This window comes from Mytilus californianus, unplaced genomic scaffold (genome assembly GCF_021869535.1).
Source record: "Mytilus californianus isolate M0D057914Y unplaced genomic scaffold, xbMytCali1.0.p SCAF_7, whole genome shotgun sequence".
In the NCBI taxonomy this organism is placed as follows: domain Eukaryota; kingdom Metazoa; phylum Mollusca; class Bivalvia; order Mytilida; family Mytilidae; genus Mytilus; species Mytilus californianus.
In genome coordinates this window covers 98,970,262-98,985,448 of record NW_026262723.1, presented here as the reverse complement: position 1 = coordinate 98,985,448, position 15,187 = coordinate 98,970,262, and the positions used below count along the sequence as shown (strand labels likewise).

At 35.4% G+C, this 15,187-nt stretch overlaps 1 protein-coding gene across 21 annotated transcripts in view; it reads left to right on the top strand.

Moving 5' to 3' along the window:
* Positions 1 to 15,187, top strand: part of LOC127709182 (DNA topoisomerase 3-alpha-like) — a 53,298-nt gene that overhangs the window by 19,792 nt on the left and 18,319 nt on the right. For all 21 annotated transcript variants that reach the window (XM_052214549.1, XM_052214554.1, XM_052214555.1 and 18 more), the window contains 7 exons: positions 263 to 376; positions 2,389 to 2,458; positions 2,786 to 2,814; positions 10,558 to 10,616; positions 10,869 to 10,935; positions 11,454 to 11,541; positions 14,267 to 14,366. In XM_052214549.1, the coding sequence (XP_052070509.1) occupies positions 263 to 376; positions 2,389 to 2,458; positions 2,786 to 2,814; positions 10,558 to 10,616; positions 10,869 to 10,935; positions 11,454 to 11,541; positions 14,267 to 14,366 (527 nt within the window). The remainder of the gene's footprint in view (positions 1 to 262; positions 377 to 2,388; positions 2,459 to 2,785; positions 2,815 to 10,557; positions 10,617 to 10,868; positions 10,936 to 11,453; positions 11,542 to 14,266; positions 14,367 to 15,187) is intronic.

Here is a 15,187-nt window from a genome sequence, read left to right as displayed (position 1 = left end):
AAGAAACTGTAAACAGCAAAAATTATCTGCCAGACAAGATCTACAAATAAGTCAACATGCCTAAAATCGTCAGTCAACTCCTTATGTGAGTTATTGCCATGGAAGCATGATCTTAAAATTATTTTTTTTAGTTTTTCCATGAAACTATTTGAAATATTCTCATTGCACTGTATCAATTTTATCCAAAAATACCAGGTGAATGATACAAGCTCCTTGGAGCCTCTAGTTGATACTCATCAATATTTCACATTTTTAACTATAGGAACAGATGCAACACATGCTGATCATATAGAAACCATTAAAAGTAGAATGTATGTAGGTGTGAAACCAGATGGGAAATTTGTTCCAGGACAGCTAGGAATGGGACTAGTTGAAGGTAGGTTGATATGTTCCAGGACAGTTAGGAATGGGACTAGTTGAAGGTAGGTTTATATGTTCCAGGACAATTAGGAATGGGTCTATTTGAAGGTAGGTTTATATGTTCCAGGACAGTTAGGAATGGGTCTATTTGAAGGTAGATTTATATGTTCCAGGACAGTTAGGAATGGGACTAGTTGAAGGTAGGTTTATATGTTCCAAGACAGTTAGGAATGGGACTGGTTGATGGTAGGTTTATATGTTCCAGGACAGTCAGGAATGTGACTGGTTGAACTTGAAGGTAGGTTTATATGTCACAGGACAGTAAGGAGCAGGACTAGATGAAGGTAGGTTTATATGTTCCAGGACAGTTATGAATGGGACTAGTTGAAAGTAAATTTAAATGTTCCAGGACAGTTAGGAATGGTACTAGTTGAAGGCAGGTTTATATGTTCCAGGACAGTTAGGAATGGGTCTATTTGAAGGTAGGTTTATATGTTCCAGGACAGTTAGGAATGGGACTTGTTGAAGGTAGGTTTATATGTTCCAGGACAGTTAGGAATGGGTCTGGTTGAAGGTAGGTTTATATGTTACAGGACAGTTAGGAATGGGTCTATTTGAAGGTAGGTTTATATGTTCCAGGACAGTTAGGAATGGGTCTATTTGAAGGTAGGTTTGTATGTTCCAGGACAGTTAGGAATGGGTCTATTTGAAGGTAGGTTTATATGTTCCAGGACAGTTAGGAATGGGTCTATTTGAAGGTAGGTTTATATGTTCCAGGACAGTTAGGAATGGTTCTATTTGAAGGTAGGTTTATATGTTCCAGGACAGTTAGGAATGGGACTAGTTGAAGGTAGGTTGATATGTTCCAGGACAGTTAGGAATGGGACTAGTTGAAGGTAGGTTTATATGTTCCAGGGCAGTTAGGAATTGGACTTGTTGAAGGTAGGTTTATATGTTTCAGGACAGTCAGGAATGTGACTGGTTGAACTTGAAGGTAGGTTTATATGTCACAGGACAGTAAGGAGTAGGACTAGTTGAATGTAGGTTGATATGTTCCAGGACAGTTAGGAATGGGACTTGTTGAAGGTAGGTTTATATGTTTCAGGACAGTTAGGAATGGGACTAGTTGAAGGTATACACACATTTCGCTAGGGCAGATTTGAAATAGATGGTTAACATTAGAATACTTTTTGTAGATTTATAAATTGTAAAATGTAAAGAAACATCTTAGTACTTGTCTACTATGCAATTTTTTTTTAAAATCTCTTAGAAAATAACATTATTTCAGAGAATTAGTAAATTTTTAATTCAACCTCAGCTATACAAATGCATCAAACTTAACATGCACAAAGACATCACATTTGAGAAAAATCCTTCTACCGTTTACATATGGCTACCTACATTTTCACTAAAAACCTGGTGAAATAAATCTGTGACCTAATTCTGCTAAGAACAATTTATTTACTCTGAAATGCCCTGAAAAATCCTTGAAATGATACATAAAAGGATGACGGGTGTTACCAAATATTTTAACAGTACAACAGAAAACAACAACCACCAACACCTTACTCCTCAGAAAAATAAGTACAAACATAGACAAGCAAGAACGAGCAACACATGGTCAAGATAGGCATTGATGTTAATAGATTTCACAAAGATTTATAGTACTTCAACTGATATTAAATTTGGGCTTAGTAGACCTACTCCTTAAGCTAAGATTTACAAGAAGCCCAAAGTAACAACAATTTCAAAGTATTAAAGACTTTCACCCAATTTTAAAATTTTAGATTATTTTTCAAAAAGTTTGTTTCCATTTGTAAATAATTTGAACAATTTAAAATTTTCCAGAGATCATAACCATGGTCATTTATGTAGATGTTATGCCACTAAACCAAAACTATACAAATGAAATAATTTCAGTAAAACATTTGTCATCTACATTAGAATTATTTATTTAAACATTTATGAAATGATTGGGAGTAGTTACAATATACTTTGGTTATGGGTTATCTTAAAACTTCTTTGAAGGTTATGATTCCATGGGATATCAGATGTCCAAACCAAATTTACGTGCAGAACTGGAGGCTGATCTTAAAAGGTAGGATATTCAGATAAAACCATAATAAAAACATGACGAACATGTAGGAATGGAAAAAAGAATTATGAAAAAAGAACATTTTAGATAAAATCATGAATAACTGACTGTATATGTACACTTTCAAATTTCATTGATTTTTTTAGACAGAATAATAAGTAAAAAGATAGTAATACTGACTGTCAACCATGTTTCTGACAGATTTTCTTCCTGTAAAGGCACATTTCACAGAAATTTTACAAGACCGAATTTATAACTTTTATATTCAAGAAAAATAGAAACATGTTCATACATGATGCATATAATTAAATGCAAGTATTTACTTTTCAGGATTTGTGAAGGAAGGAAGAATAAGGATGGTATGTTATATATAGATCGTAGTCAAAGGTGAATGTATTAACCCTTTCCCTTTCACATCGGTACAGCTTACCGGTGAAGTAAATTTTAAGATATTTTTTGGGCATTTAGTCTTGTTCCATCGTCAATTGCTGACGTACAGATATGGTTAAGGGCTCAAATTGATCCTCAGAATACCAGCAATATGATTGAATGTGCATCAAACTTCTATCGTTATCAGTTTATAGTCAATTCGCCTCTTACTGACATGTATTTTTTCTGTAAAAACCATTTTTTTTTTTCGAATTTTAAAGAATATTTTCAAAAAGAAGTGCATAGAAAACTGTCCTTTTGGGGGGAATTATGACTTTTTTTCAATAACTGTGCAGTGAGTTTTTGAAGAATGGTATTAAAATAAATGTTCTAACTTGTACACTAGTTAAAAATGTAATTTTTAGTGTACCAGCGCAATCACAAACTTGAAATGCGCTAAAAATCCGTAGTCATTTCTTAAAGATTTTATTGTAAAAGAGACAAAAACCACTGAAATTTCCTGAATTTTTTTAGCAAAGTTGAAATAGATGTAACAAAACATGGTTTCGTAAGTCTTTGGGTATGATAAAGTTGAAAACACTTTTGTTTAAATGAAGGAAAATGTTTATGTCATTGGAAACAAGACAGACTAAGAACTGGATTCCTGCTATATTTGCACAAAAATCACGCATTTGGCCATTTGGCATCAAAAATATATCATCTGAACACATAATTTCTAAAAGAAAACAAGCTTGGTGAGGATCTTCATATGTTCTTTTTTTTTGTTTTTTCACGTCTTGAGTAGTAGACTTAAGTACTTAAATTTCAATATATTCCTAACGATGCCAGTGGTGCAGGGGTATGCTGAACAAACCCAAGGCGGAAAGATCGCGTGTTCGATTCTCACTGCCGGAGGTGGAAAAATATTTCCTATATTAAATGTAACTTAACTTAACTTAACTTTACTTTACTTTCAATTTCAATAAGAAAAACCAACGAAATACTTATGTTTGTTTTTAAAAGAAATTGTGTGCCAAATTGCCCCCCCCCCCCCTTTTTTTCCCCATTTGCTTCATTGGGTTCGGTCCAGGATGCGCCACATCAAGTTATCATTAGTAATTCAATGAATTTTCCCTTAGAAAAACAAAATTTAGGTTACTGCTTGACTAAAAACGATTTAGACAAAAAACTAGTGTCCGAGTTTGAAATTGGACGAAAAGAGAGTCTGAAATCAGTTATTTTGAATATTACAGACAATGAGATTTCAAGGCATATAGCAAGTATTTCCTCTTTTAATACCAATATGATAACTTGTATGTCTTTAACAGACTTGGGTCATTGTGTTTCCACCAAAACCTTACCCTATTAGCGCAACAATATGTCTACACGACTTTTGTCCCAAGGATTTCGTATTTTCCACATTTTCTCCAAAAGTCACATGACTTTTCGAAACGTCCCACAAAACCAAAAAAGGACGAATTATCTGTAAACGTAATTTTCTGAAATATTTGACCAATTATCTTTCATATGAGCCCAACATGGCATGTGCATGCCCATTGGTGTGAATGCAGTATTCAATTGAACTTTGATAGTGTCTTTTCGATAAGTAAAGGTCTAAAATGCCTGAAAGGGAACGGGTTAAGGTAGATAGACATTACTAAACTAAAGTTTCAATTGAGCATATAAGGAGGTTGTCATGTAGGATATTTAGTTTGGTTTATTGGTCTGTATCATATATTTTATACATCTACAAACTTTAAGATCATTTATATTATGGGGACTTGAAAAAACATTGATGCAAATCATATCAAAAATCTATGTTGCAATCTTGCTTGGTAAAATAGCCTTCTACTTCTATGTACATAAGAAATAGAAATTTATTAAAAAAAAACAGAATGTTTGATATTGCCAGGGGAGATTATTTTCACACAAATTTGTTCAATCAAAGGGAAATCTAGCACATAACATTTGTTGTTAACAAGGATGGTTGATTGTAGATCTTTTTTTCAACTAATGTTATGATATGTAGATAAATGTAGAAAATATTCAAATTTTAAAGTAAATTTGGATTTCATTAGATAAATACTTACCATCATAAATTCTGAGTGTAACCCCAATTGCGTCATAGGTCAGATGGAAAATCCCGACTAAAAATAAACGTACTCTCACTGGTCCGGACATATACCCCTGTTTGCCCATATTCTCCCATTCAATTTCCTCAAGACAGAAACGTAAGGAAAGGGGATGAAGGGGAGGTGGGTGGGACCTATAATTTATGATGGTAAGTATTTATCTAATAAAATCCAAATTTACTTTAAAATTTGAATATTTTATAGCTATAAATACGTTACCATCATAAATTCTGAGTAACAGAATCTAACATAAAGCTGAATCCCCTGTAACAGAAGAAACAGGAGGAAAGTTCAATCTTTGTGCTGAAACTATAGGTCCAAGAGAGTATAAACTCTCGGCAAAAGTAGCCATAGATTGGAGGTCATGAGATATAAAAGAGTTCTCATTTCTCCAGAAACCTGCAGACAGTACCTCTTCTAAAGATGCACTGTTAAACAGAGCCCAGGATGTAGAGATACCCCTAACATCATGAGCTTTAACATTAAAACTATTTAAAAGTTCTGCCTTAGAAGAACCATAAGCTAAAGATATGCATTTGCATATCCAAGTAGAAATAGTTTTAACAGAAAGATCTGAGATTCCTTTTTTAATAGGAATAAAGAGTCTTGAGTTAGAAACAGAACGTAAACTACTCGTTCTATCCAGATAAATAGAAAGGATTCTTACTGGACATAAAAGTACAGAAATAGAATCGCTAGGGAGTGCAGGAATCACGACTGGTTCTGCACCCTTATCTGGAATCTGATTCTTTGCCAAAAAAGCAGGATCCGTTAAAAGAGTAACAGAAGATTTATCCCTGTTAAATCGAAGGCAAGCATCAGAAATAGAGAAGGCATGGATTTCACTCCTTCTCCGTCCAGAAGCCAAAGCTAAAAGAAAACAGCATTTATAGGAAAGAAACCTTAAATCTATTGTTTCTGCTGGTTCAAAAGGAGGAAGTTTTAAAAAGGATAAAACTAGTCCAAGGTCCCACTTAGGAACTAAAGTTTTTTGTCTTGGTCTTTCAAGACTAAAACTACGAACCAAAAGAGAAATATGCTCATTGTTTCCAAAATCTGGGCCACCAGAAATATGAATAGTTCTTGAAATAGCTGATCTATATCCCTTAATAGTAGAGGGACATAATCCTTTGGATTCAAAAAGAAAAACTAGAAAGTCTGCTAATTGTTGTACAGTGACTTGGAAAGGATCAATTTCCCGCTCACTACACCAATCTGAGAAGATTGACCATTTTGCATCATAGACAATGCTAGTGGAGTCTCTGACAGACTTTGTGAGATGCTTGGTTGCTCCTTCAGAAAAACCTCTCTTTCTGAGGCTAACCCTGAGAGAAGCCAGGCGTGTAGATGAAGTTTTTCTGGATTTTGATAAAGAACCTTGCCCTTGATTTGAGACAGAAGGTCTGGTCTCAGAGGTAGAACTAGAGGACAAGCACATGATAGGCGCAGAAGGTCTGGAAACCAAGACTGTTTCGGCCATGCTGGAGCAATAACTATGATCTTGCAATTTTCCCCTGCTATTTTCTGAAGTACTGGGGAGAGAAACCTGAAAGGAGGGAACGGCGTACCCGAACATTCCTTTCCAAGATAGGCTCATTGCGTCTACCGCAAAAGATTTTGGATCTGGAACCGGAGACACAAATGTTAGAAGTTTGTGATTGAGACTGGTCGCAAACAGATCTATCTGAGGTGACCCCCAATGAAGAGTCACAGCTTTGAAAACTACTTGAAGTAGTTCCCACTCCGTGTTTACTGGAGCAAGGGATCTGGATAGAGTGTCGGCTAGAATATTGAGGTGCCCCGCAATATGTCTCACCACTAGATGAACCTGGAGTTGAAAACACAGAAGGAATGTCTCTGGCTGTCTGATAAAGAGAAGGTGAATGAGTTCCTCCCTGATTCTTGAGATAAGCTACAACTGTTGTGTTGTCCGTGGCCAGAATGACAGACTGATTCTTTAGAGACATTTGGAAATGATTCAGTGCATACAGAACTGCTTTCATTTCCAATACATTGATATGCTCTTCCAAAAGATCTGGATTCCAGACTCCCGAGATTGTAAGCCCCTCCAGATATGCTCCCCAACCGAGGGTGGAGGCATCTGTGAATAATGTTAGACTGGGAACTTGAGGGGACAGACATAGGCCCCTCATTTCATTTTCCCGTACTAACCACCATTAAAGGTGTGGAAATAAAGGCTGAGTGATTGGAATCAATGCTTCCCATTCTTGTGAAGCTGGAATCCATAACTTGTGCAGATAAAACTGAAGCGGACGAATGTGAAGTCGTCCCAATGGAATTACATCTGCCAGAGAGTTCAATAGACCCAGAAGTTCCAAGAATTGACGTGCTGTGACTGATTGAACCGTCAGGAATAAATGTATTTTCTGACATAGTTTTGTAAATTTTTCCTCTGGTGGGAGGACTAGGCCTACACTGGTTAGGATATGTTCTCCCAGGAAAACAAAGTCTTGAGAAGGAATTATCTCTGACTTTTTCCAAGAGATTAGGAAGCCTAGGGACAGAAAACAATTGATGACCAAATCTGTCTGAACCCCCAATTTGTTTGGGCAAAATTCCTTGAGAAGGGAATCGTCCAGGTAGGAATGAATCTGAATAGACAGGGAATTTAGGTGAGCTATAGCTGCCTGCATGATTTTGGTAAAAGCCAAAGGGGCTGTAGACAGGCCAAAAGGGAGAGCCTTGAACTGGAAAACTTTGTTGTTCCAAACGAAGCGAAGGTATTTCCTGTAAGTATGGGAAATGGGAATGTGGAAATAAGCATCTGAAAGATCCAGAGAAGTAGTCCACATTCCTGGAAGGATTGAAGCCCTGATTGATCTGTTGGTTTCCATTTTGAAATGGGGAACAATAAGAAAGTTGTTCAGAATAGATAGGTCTATGACCGGCCTCATTCCTCCAGTCTTCTTTGGAACCAGAAAAAGACGGGAATAAAATCCCGGAGACAGAGTTAAGAGCGACACCTCCTCTATTGCAGATTTTTGTAACATTGTGTCCACTTCTACTGATAGAAGTTGATACTTGACTGGGTCTTGAGTATGAGACAAACTTATCGGAACTGCAGACAGAGGAGGTGGGTTCTTGAACTGAAGTGTTAATCCCCCTCGAATTATTGACAGCACATAACAGTCTGAGGTAATTTTCTTCCACTGATTTAGGAAAAAACTTAACCTCCCCCCTACTGGTATTGATTTTTGAGGAACTTGTTGTAAATTTTCCCCTGGGGAAGCTGTCAATAACGTACGAGGGGGCAAGAACCTAGGTACTAGACCCAGGTTTCTTGGGACCCTTAAAACCACCAGAAGGCTTACCTGAGCTTTTTCCGGAGTTATTGGGTTTGTTCTGCGGTTTGCCGTAGTTATTCTTCCTTTTCTTAGCAGGAGAAGGAGGACCACCTGAAGCAGAAGTACTAGTAGAACTAGATGTAGCATTAACCGACCTCTTGCCATTAGTAACTTGTACACTAACTTTGACTGGAGGAGGGTTTTTGCTGAGTTCCTCTTGAACCCGCTGTAAGGGTAAACCAAACATCTTGTCAGTAAGTGGAGATTTCAGTAAAGAATCTTTCAAAGGCTCAGCAACAGAAATGTTTTCAAGAAACTCTGCTCTTTTAGATAGGGTGCAATTAGCAATAGAACCCATTAAAAGCAACTGAGATGAACCTAGAGCTTTATCCAGTTGAAGTAAGAAGGATCGTACTTCTGCTGGAACAACCGAATCTTCGCTGTTAAGCAAATGTCCGGTTGCAGCTAGAAAATGTTCGGCTGTGCCAAGAACTTGAGAAGCACTACGAAGGAGATTCTCAGTCTTTGACCAAACAGGTTGAGTGAGACGAAGACCATCTACTGGCTTTTTTCCCAATAAAGATGACATAGATTTGTCACAACTGGGAACAAGTCTACCCAGTGAAGAATCAAAGATATCAAAATCCTTGTACTTAACCTGATCAGAAAAGGATGACATTCCAAATCCAGAGATATTGTAATTAGCAACCTTTTCACTAGCAGAATTAGCGATACCTTCATTAATAAATTGTAAAGCAAATGCCATATGGCCAGATTCAGGAAAAGAATTGTGAGAAGTCACAGTATCCTGAGAAATACCACAGGAAGCTTCAAAAGTTGAAGAAGGTTTCTTCGGCTTGGAAGGAGAGGCAAAAGGGATATGTGCTTCATCCCTCATCAAGGTATACACCTTATCCCTAAGATCCTTCAAGGATGGAGGATCCTCAGTCTCCTTGGTGGGAAGTTGTTGAGCTGACTAAGAAGAAGGCTCAGGGGCCGTCTTCGATACCTTGGGAGAAGAAGAACTTTCAACATCCTCATCAGTGAGGAAAGCCCTTTCATGACTCCCAGGGGAAACAGAAAGCTCGTCATCCTCCCTCTCATCACATTCTACAGACTTAGCTGGAGAAGGTTGATGAGAAGAAACTCTATTCTCCAGTAGAGACATACGACTGGATAGAGTACTAAATTCAGCCTTGAAAGACTCACCAAAGTCCAAAAGTAACTTCTGAAAACCATCCAAAGATGATGCATGATCAGAACCCTGAGTACCATGAGAAGAGCTAGAAGATTGAGCTCTAGAGTCAGGTACGGTGGTAGAAGGAGCTACTGCAGGAGTCAAAGATACTGCTACAGGTGGAGCAGGAGCTAAAGGTGGTGCAGTAGCTACCCCAGAAGGGGGACCATAGAAATTGTCCCTATAAAGCCAAAAACCAGTTTGGTTTGGCATAAACCCACCATAAGGGTAAGACTGTGGCCAAGGTGGCTGAGACCATGAGGGTAAAGGTTGTGTGCCCGAGTTGGGAAGCATATACCCACAATAGGATAATGGGGGTCTAGAACCTGGCAAGTTCAAGCCCATAGCTGTACCTGGGACAGAACTAATAGTACCCGCTGAATTAACAGGCCTAGATAAAGTATGAGTCACCGAAGTTGACGTAGGTACCCCCCCAAAATGCATGGCCGAACCTTGTGAAAGGGTCGGATAGGTAGCATTACCAGACACCGTTGTCAAACCTCCGGTCAATGTACTGGTAGTTTGGGGGGGACTTAAAGGTAGTGACCCATCTAAGAGATAGTCCGAACCAGGAATATTTACGTACGGACTATTCAAATTAAAGTCCATAATAAAATTTACTTTAGTCAAAAAAACACAAATAATTTGTTTAGAAATTCAAACTAAACAAGGGAATAAATTTCCAATAACATACACAATATATGAAAAGCAATTAAGCTATTCAAAAAACTTTACAAACAACTAAACACTTCTCTGTTGAATCTGTAAAAATTTGCACGTGTGACCGATGTCGCAGATGGAAATTGAATGGGAGAATATGGGCAAACAGGGGTATATGTCCGGACCAGTGAGAGTACGTTTATTTTGAGTCGGGATTTTCCATCTGACCTATGATGCAATTGGGGTTACACTCAGAATTTATGATGGTAACATATTTATAGCTATAAAAATAGAAATGTAGTCGACAAATTCTGCAGAATGTCCAACTAAAGAAATTTCAAAACATTATTACAGGAAATGAGAAATCTTTCAGTTAAAACATTATATTTTTGTTTACAGAGGTTTTACAGCAACAAGTAGCAAAATACAAAGAAGTGTTTGTGGAAGCCTGTAGACAGGTATGTTTATCTGAGGTTTATTTCATTTATTATGTTGTTTTATAGATATTTTAATGTTTGGGAATTTGTGTTGGAAAAAATATGAAATATTTATATTATTAATGGCATAAATTTATAAGAAAAAAAATAAAATAAAAGAGAACAATAATTGAAATTTCAAATTTCTTTGTATACAGTTTTAGCATTGCAAATGAAATTAAAATTTTCTTTGAAGATTATTTGTAACAGAGGTATATATGTTTTTTTTTCAAGGCCATTAAATTAGATACAGCATTGTCAACATATTTGGGTGAAGCTCAGAATTTGCCTGTTGAAGATGGTAATTATTTACTTAGGAGTGGTAAAGCCATCCCTTTCTGCAACTGTTCCAGCATTTCACAGGAATTTTCACAGTGTCATCATTTTTCAAAATGAACCACACGTTTTAATTTTTTGACAATATAGAAAAGGGTTGAGTTGAAGATGTATGATCTGAACATATTTGGCTAAACATAAAATGGAAAAATGCAGAACTTTTTTAATTGTCAACTTGCAAAAGAATATTTTCAGTGACATTTTTGATTTGTTGAATTTGTTCTTTCTGAGGATATCCATCTCAAAAGAGAGGGAAAATATCAAAGGGGCAATACAAATCATAATTCTAATAAAAACATAACACCATGGCCAAAAAAAACAATAACAAACAACAAAAACAAAACACTACAAGGTATTTTCATTTTGATAATTAAAAGATAACATAACCTGAAAAGAAAATCTTTATAATGATATTTATTGTGAAAATAAAGTGAGTCTTCAATGGAAATTAAACTGTAATTTAATTTGATACTACCTTTTTAGTTCTGAATATTATGGCCTCTTTACCAGTGAAGAAATGTCCAAATTGTGGTCAGGATATGACATTGAAAACAAAGAAAGATGGAAAAGGGTGAGACTTTGAAATATTTAAAATGAAAAATGTGATTAAAGATGATAGTTATTATAATGAATCAGTGTTCTTATAGATGATCTTAATACTGTGGTACTGTTTGATTAAGGGTACAATAGACTGAAAAAAGTTTGAAATGAAAAGGAAGATATCAGGAACTGCAACATGAGGTCAAGTGAGACCATGGCAAAAAATGGGTAAAAAACCCTAATAATTTTAAAAAATAGTAAGCAAGCAACAGTCCATAAAATTATTTCTATTAATCAAATTTGAAATGAACACTATTGAAAAACAGGGTGAACTTTGAAGTTTAGTAAAAGTTAGTAGTTAATGCACTATTGTAAATGTTTATGTGACAGAAAACATTAAAAAGCACATTTGTCTAGGAAACATCAAAAGGAACTATTTTTAACTAATTTTCCAGTTTAAACAGTTTTAAAATAATGCAACACTATTTTCTACCATATTCAACAATTATATTTCAATTCAAGATTATAACTTTCCCAAGATTATTATTAGGTGGTGATATATATGGAAGTAAAAACATTTTGAATGTTTTATTATATTATTTACGCTGATGATGTTTTGACTTTATGTTGGAGCAATTGTTGATTCTCCTATTTCAGACATTACATAGGTTGTATGGGTTTTATCCTACATGTTGAAGTATTTGTTGATTCTCCTTTTTCAGACATTACATAGGTTGTATGTGTTATCCTACATGTTGAAGTATGTGTTGATTCTCCTATTTCAGACATTACATAGGTTGTATGTGTTATCCTACATGTTGAAGTATTTGTTGATTCTCCTGTTTCAGACATTACATAGGTTGTATGGGTTTTATCCTACATGTTGAAGTATTTGTTGATTCTCCTGTTTCAGATATTACATAGGTTGTATTTGTTATCCTGCATGTTGAAGTATGTGTTGATTCTCCTGTTTCAGACATTACATAGGTTGTATGTGTTATCCTACATGTTGAAGTATTTGTTGATTCTCATGTTTCAGACATTACATAGGTTGTATGTGTTATCCTACATGTTGAAGTATGTGTTAATTCTCATGTTTCAGACATAACATAGGTTGTATGTGTTATCCTTCATGTTGAAGTATGTGTTGATTCTCCTGTTTCAGACATTACATAGGTTGTATGTGTTATCCTACATGTTGAAGTATGTCTTGATTTTCCTGTTTCAGACATTGCATAGGTTGTATGGGTTGATTTTCCTGTTTCAGACATTACATAGGTTGTATGTGTTGATTTTCCTGTTTCAGACATTACATAGGTTGTATGTGTTATCCTACATGTTGAAGTATGTGTTGATTTTCCTGTTTCAGACATTACATAGGTTGTATGTGTTATCCTACATGTTGAAGTATGTGTTGATTTTCCTGTTTCAGACATTACATAGGTTGTATGTGTTATCCTACATGTTGAAGTATGTGTTGATTTTCCTGTTTCAGACATTACATAGGATGTATGGGTTTTATCCTACTTGTTGAAGTATGTGTTAATTCTCATGTTTCAGACATTACATAGGTTGTATGTGTTATCCTACATGTTGAAGTATTTGTTGATTTTCCTGTTTCAGACATTACATAGGTTGTATGTGTTGATTTTCCTGTTTCAGACATTACATGGGTTGTATGTGTTGATTTTCCTGTTTCAGACATTACATAGGTTGTATGTGTTGATTTTCCTGTTTCAGACATTACATAGGTTGTATGGGTTATCCTACATGTTGAAGTATTTGTTGATTCTCATGTTTCAGATATTACATAGGTTGTATGGGTTATCCTACATGTTGAAGTATGTGTTGATTTTCCTGTTTCAGACATTACATAGGTTGTATGTGTTATCCTACATGTTGAAGTATGTGTTGATTTTCCTGTTTCAGACATTACATAGGTTATATGTGTTATCCTACATGTTGAAGTATTTGTTGATTCTCATGTTTCAGATATTACATAGATTGTATGGGTTTTATCCTACATGTTGAAGTATGTGTTGATTCTCCTGTTTCAGACATTACATAGGTTGTATGTGTTATCCTACATGTTGAAGTATTTGTTGATTCTCATGTTTCAGATATTACATAGATTGTATGGGTTATCCTACATGTTGAAGTATTTGTTGATTCTCATGTTTCAGACATTACATAGGTTGTATGGGTTTTATCCTACATGTTGAAGTATGTGTTAATTCTCATGTTTCAGACATTACATAGGTTGTATGTGTTATCCTGCATGTTGAAGTATGTGTTGATTCTCCTGTTTCAGACATTACATAGGTTGTATGTGTTATCCTACATGTTGAAGTATTTGTTGATTCTCATGTTTCAGACATTACATAGGTTGTATGTGTTATCCTACATGTTGAAGTATTTGTTGATTCTCCTGTTTCAGACATTACATAGGTTGTATGGGTTTTATCCTACATGTTGAAGTATGTGTTGATTCTCCTGTTTCAGATATTACATAGGTTGTATGTGTTATCCTGCATGTTGAAGTATTTGTTGATTCTCCTGTTTCAGATATTACATAGGTTGTATGGGTTTTATCCTACATGTTGAAGTATTTGTTGATTCTCCTGTTTCAGACATTACATAGGTTGTATGTGTTATCCTGCATGTTGAAGTATTTGTTGATTCTCCTGTTTCAGATATTACATAGGTTGTATGTGTTATCCTACATGTTGAAGTATTTGTTGATTCTCCTGTTTCAGACATTACATAGGTTGTATGGGTTATCCTGCATGTAAGAGTGCTATATGGTTACCTGACTTTGTACTAGAAGCAACAGTCGATGAATCAGTTTGTCAAAGGGTTAGTTCTTTCCAAATTATATAAGATGGTGTATTGATATAGTGGTAAACATACTTGTATCTCTAATAGGATGTCAAATTAAGGTGTACCTAACTTTTTCATTTTCTGGTTAATTAAATAACAATGTTGAATGAGGATTTCACAATGTTTTTCAGTGGTTTATCAACCAGAAAGAGTATTTTTTAAATCATAATAAGCAAGCTTTAAGCAGATTTCTGATTTGCAAAAAAAAACACATGATTTGATAAAAAGCATACAACTACAATGAGCCAAAGTGGAAAGTATTTCTCTAATAATTTTAACATTACGATTCACAAGTCTTTAGAAGCAATATTTTTTATTCATCTGCATAATGATTAAATTATGCCAATCATAATAGATAAATATGTATTATTAAAATTTAAAATTTTGAGAATGGAAATGGAGAATGTGTCAATGAGACAACAACCCAACCAAAGAGCAGAAAACAGCTCAAGGCCAGCAATGGGTCTTCAACACAGCTAAAAATCCCTCAACCCAGAGCGGGCTTCAGCTGGCCCCTAAACAATAATGTATACTAGTTCAGTGAAAAAGGACGTCACACTAAATCCGAAACATATAAATGAACCAAAATTTAAAAAAACATACAAGACTAAGAAAGGCCAGAAGTTCCTGACTTGGGACAAATTCAAAAATGTGGCAGGGTTAAGCATTGCATTTTATGGATCTGACTGGGTATTAGATGACATTATTCTAATTTAGCAATTATGTTACTATGCTTTTACAAAAAAGGGAAAATGTATTACTGTACATGTAAACATACCTTTTTTTATACCTATGAG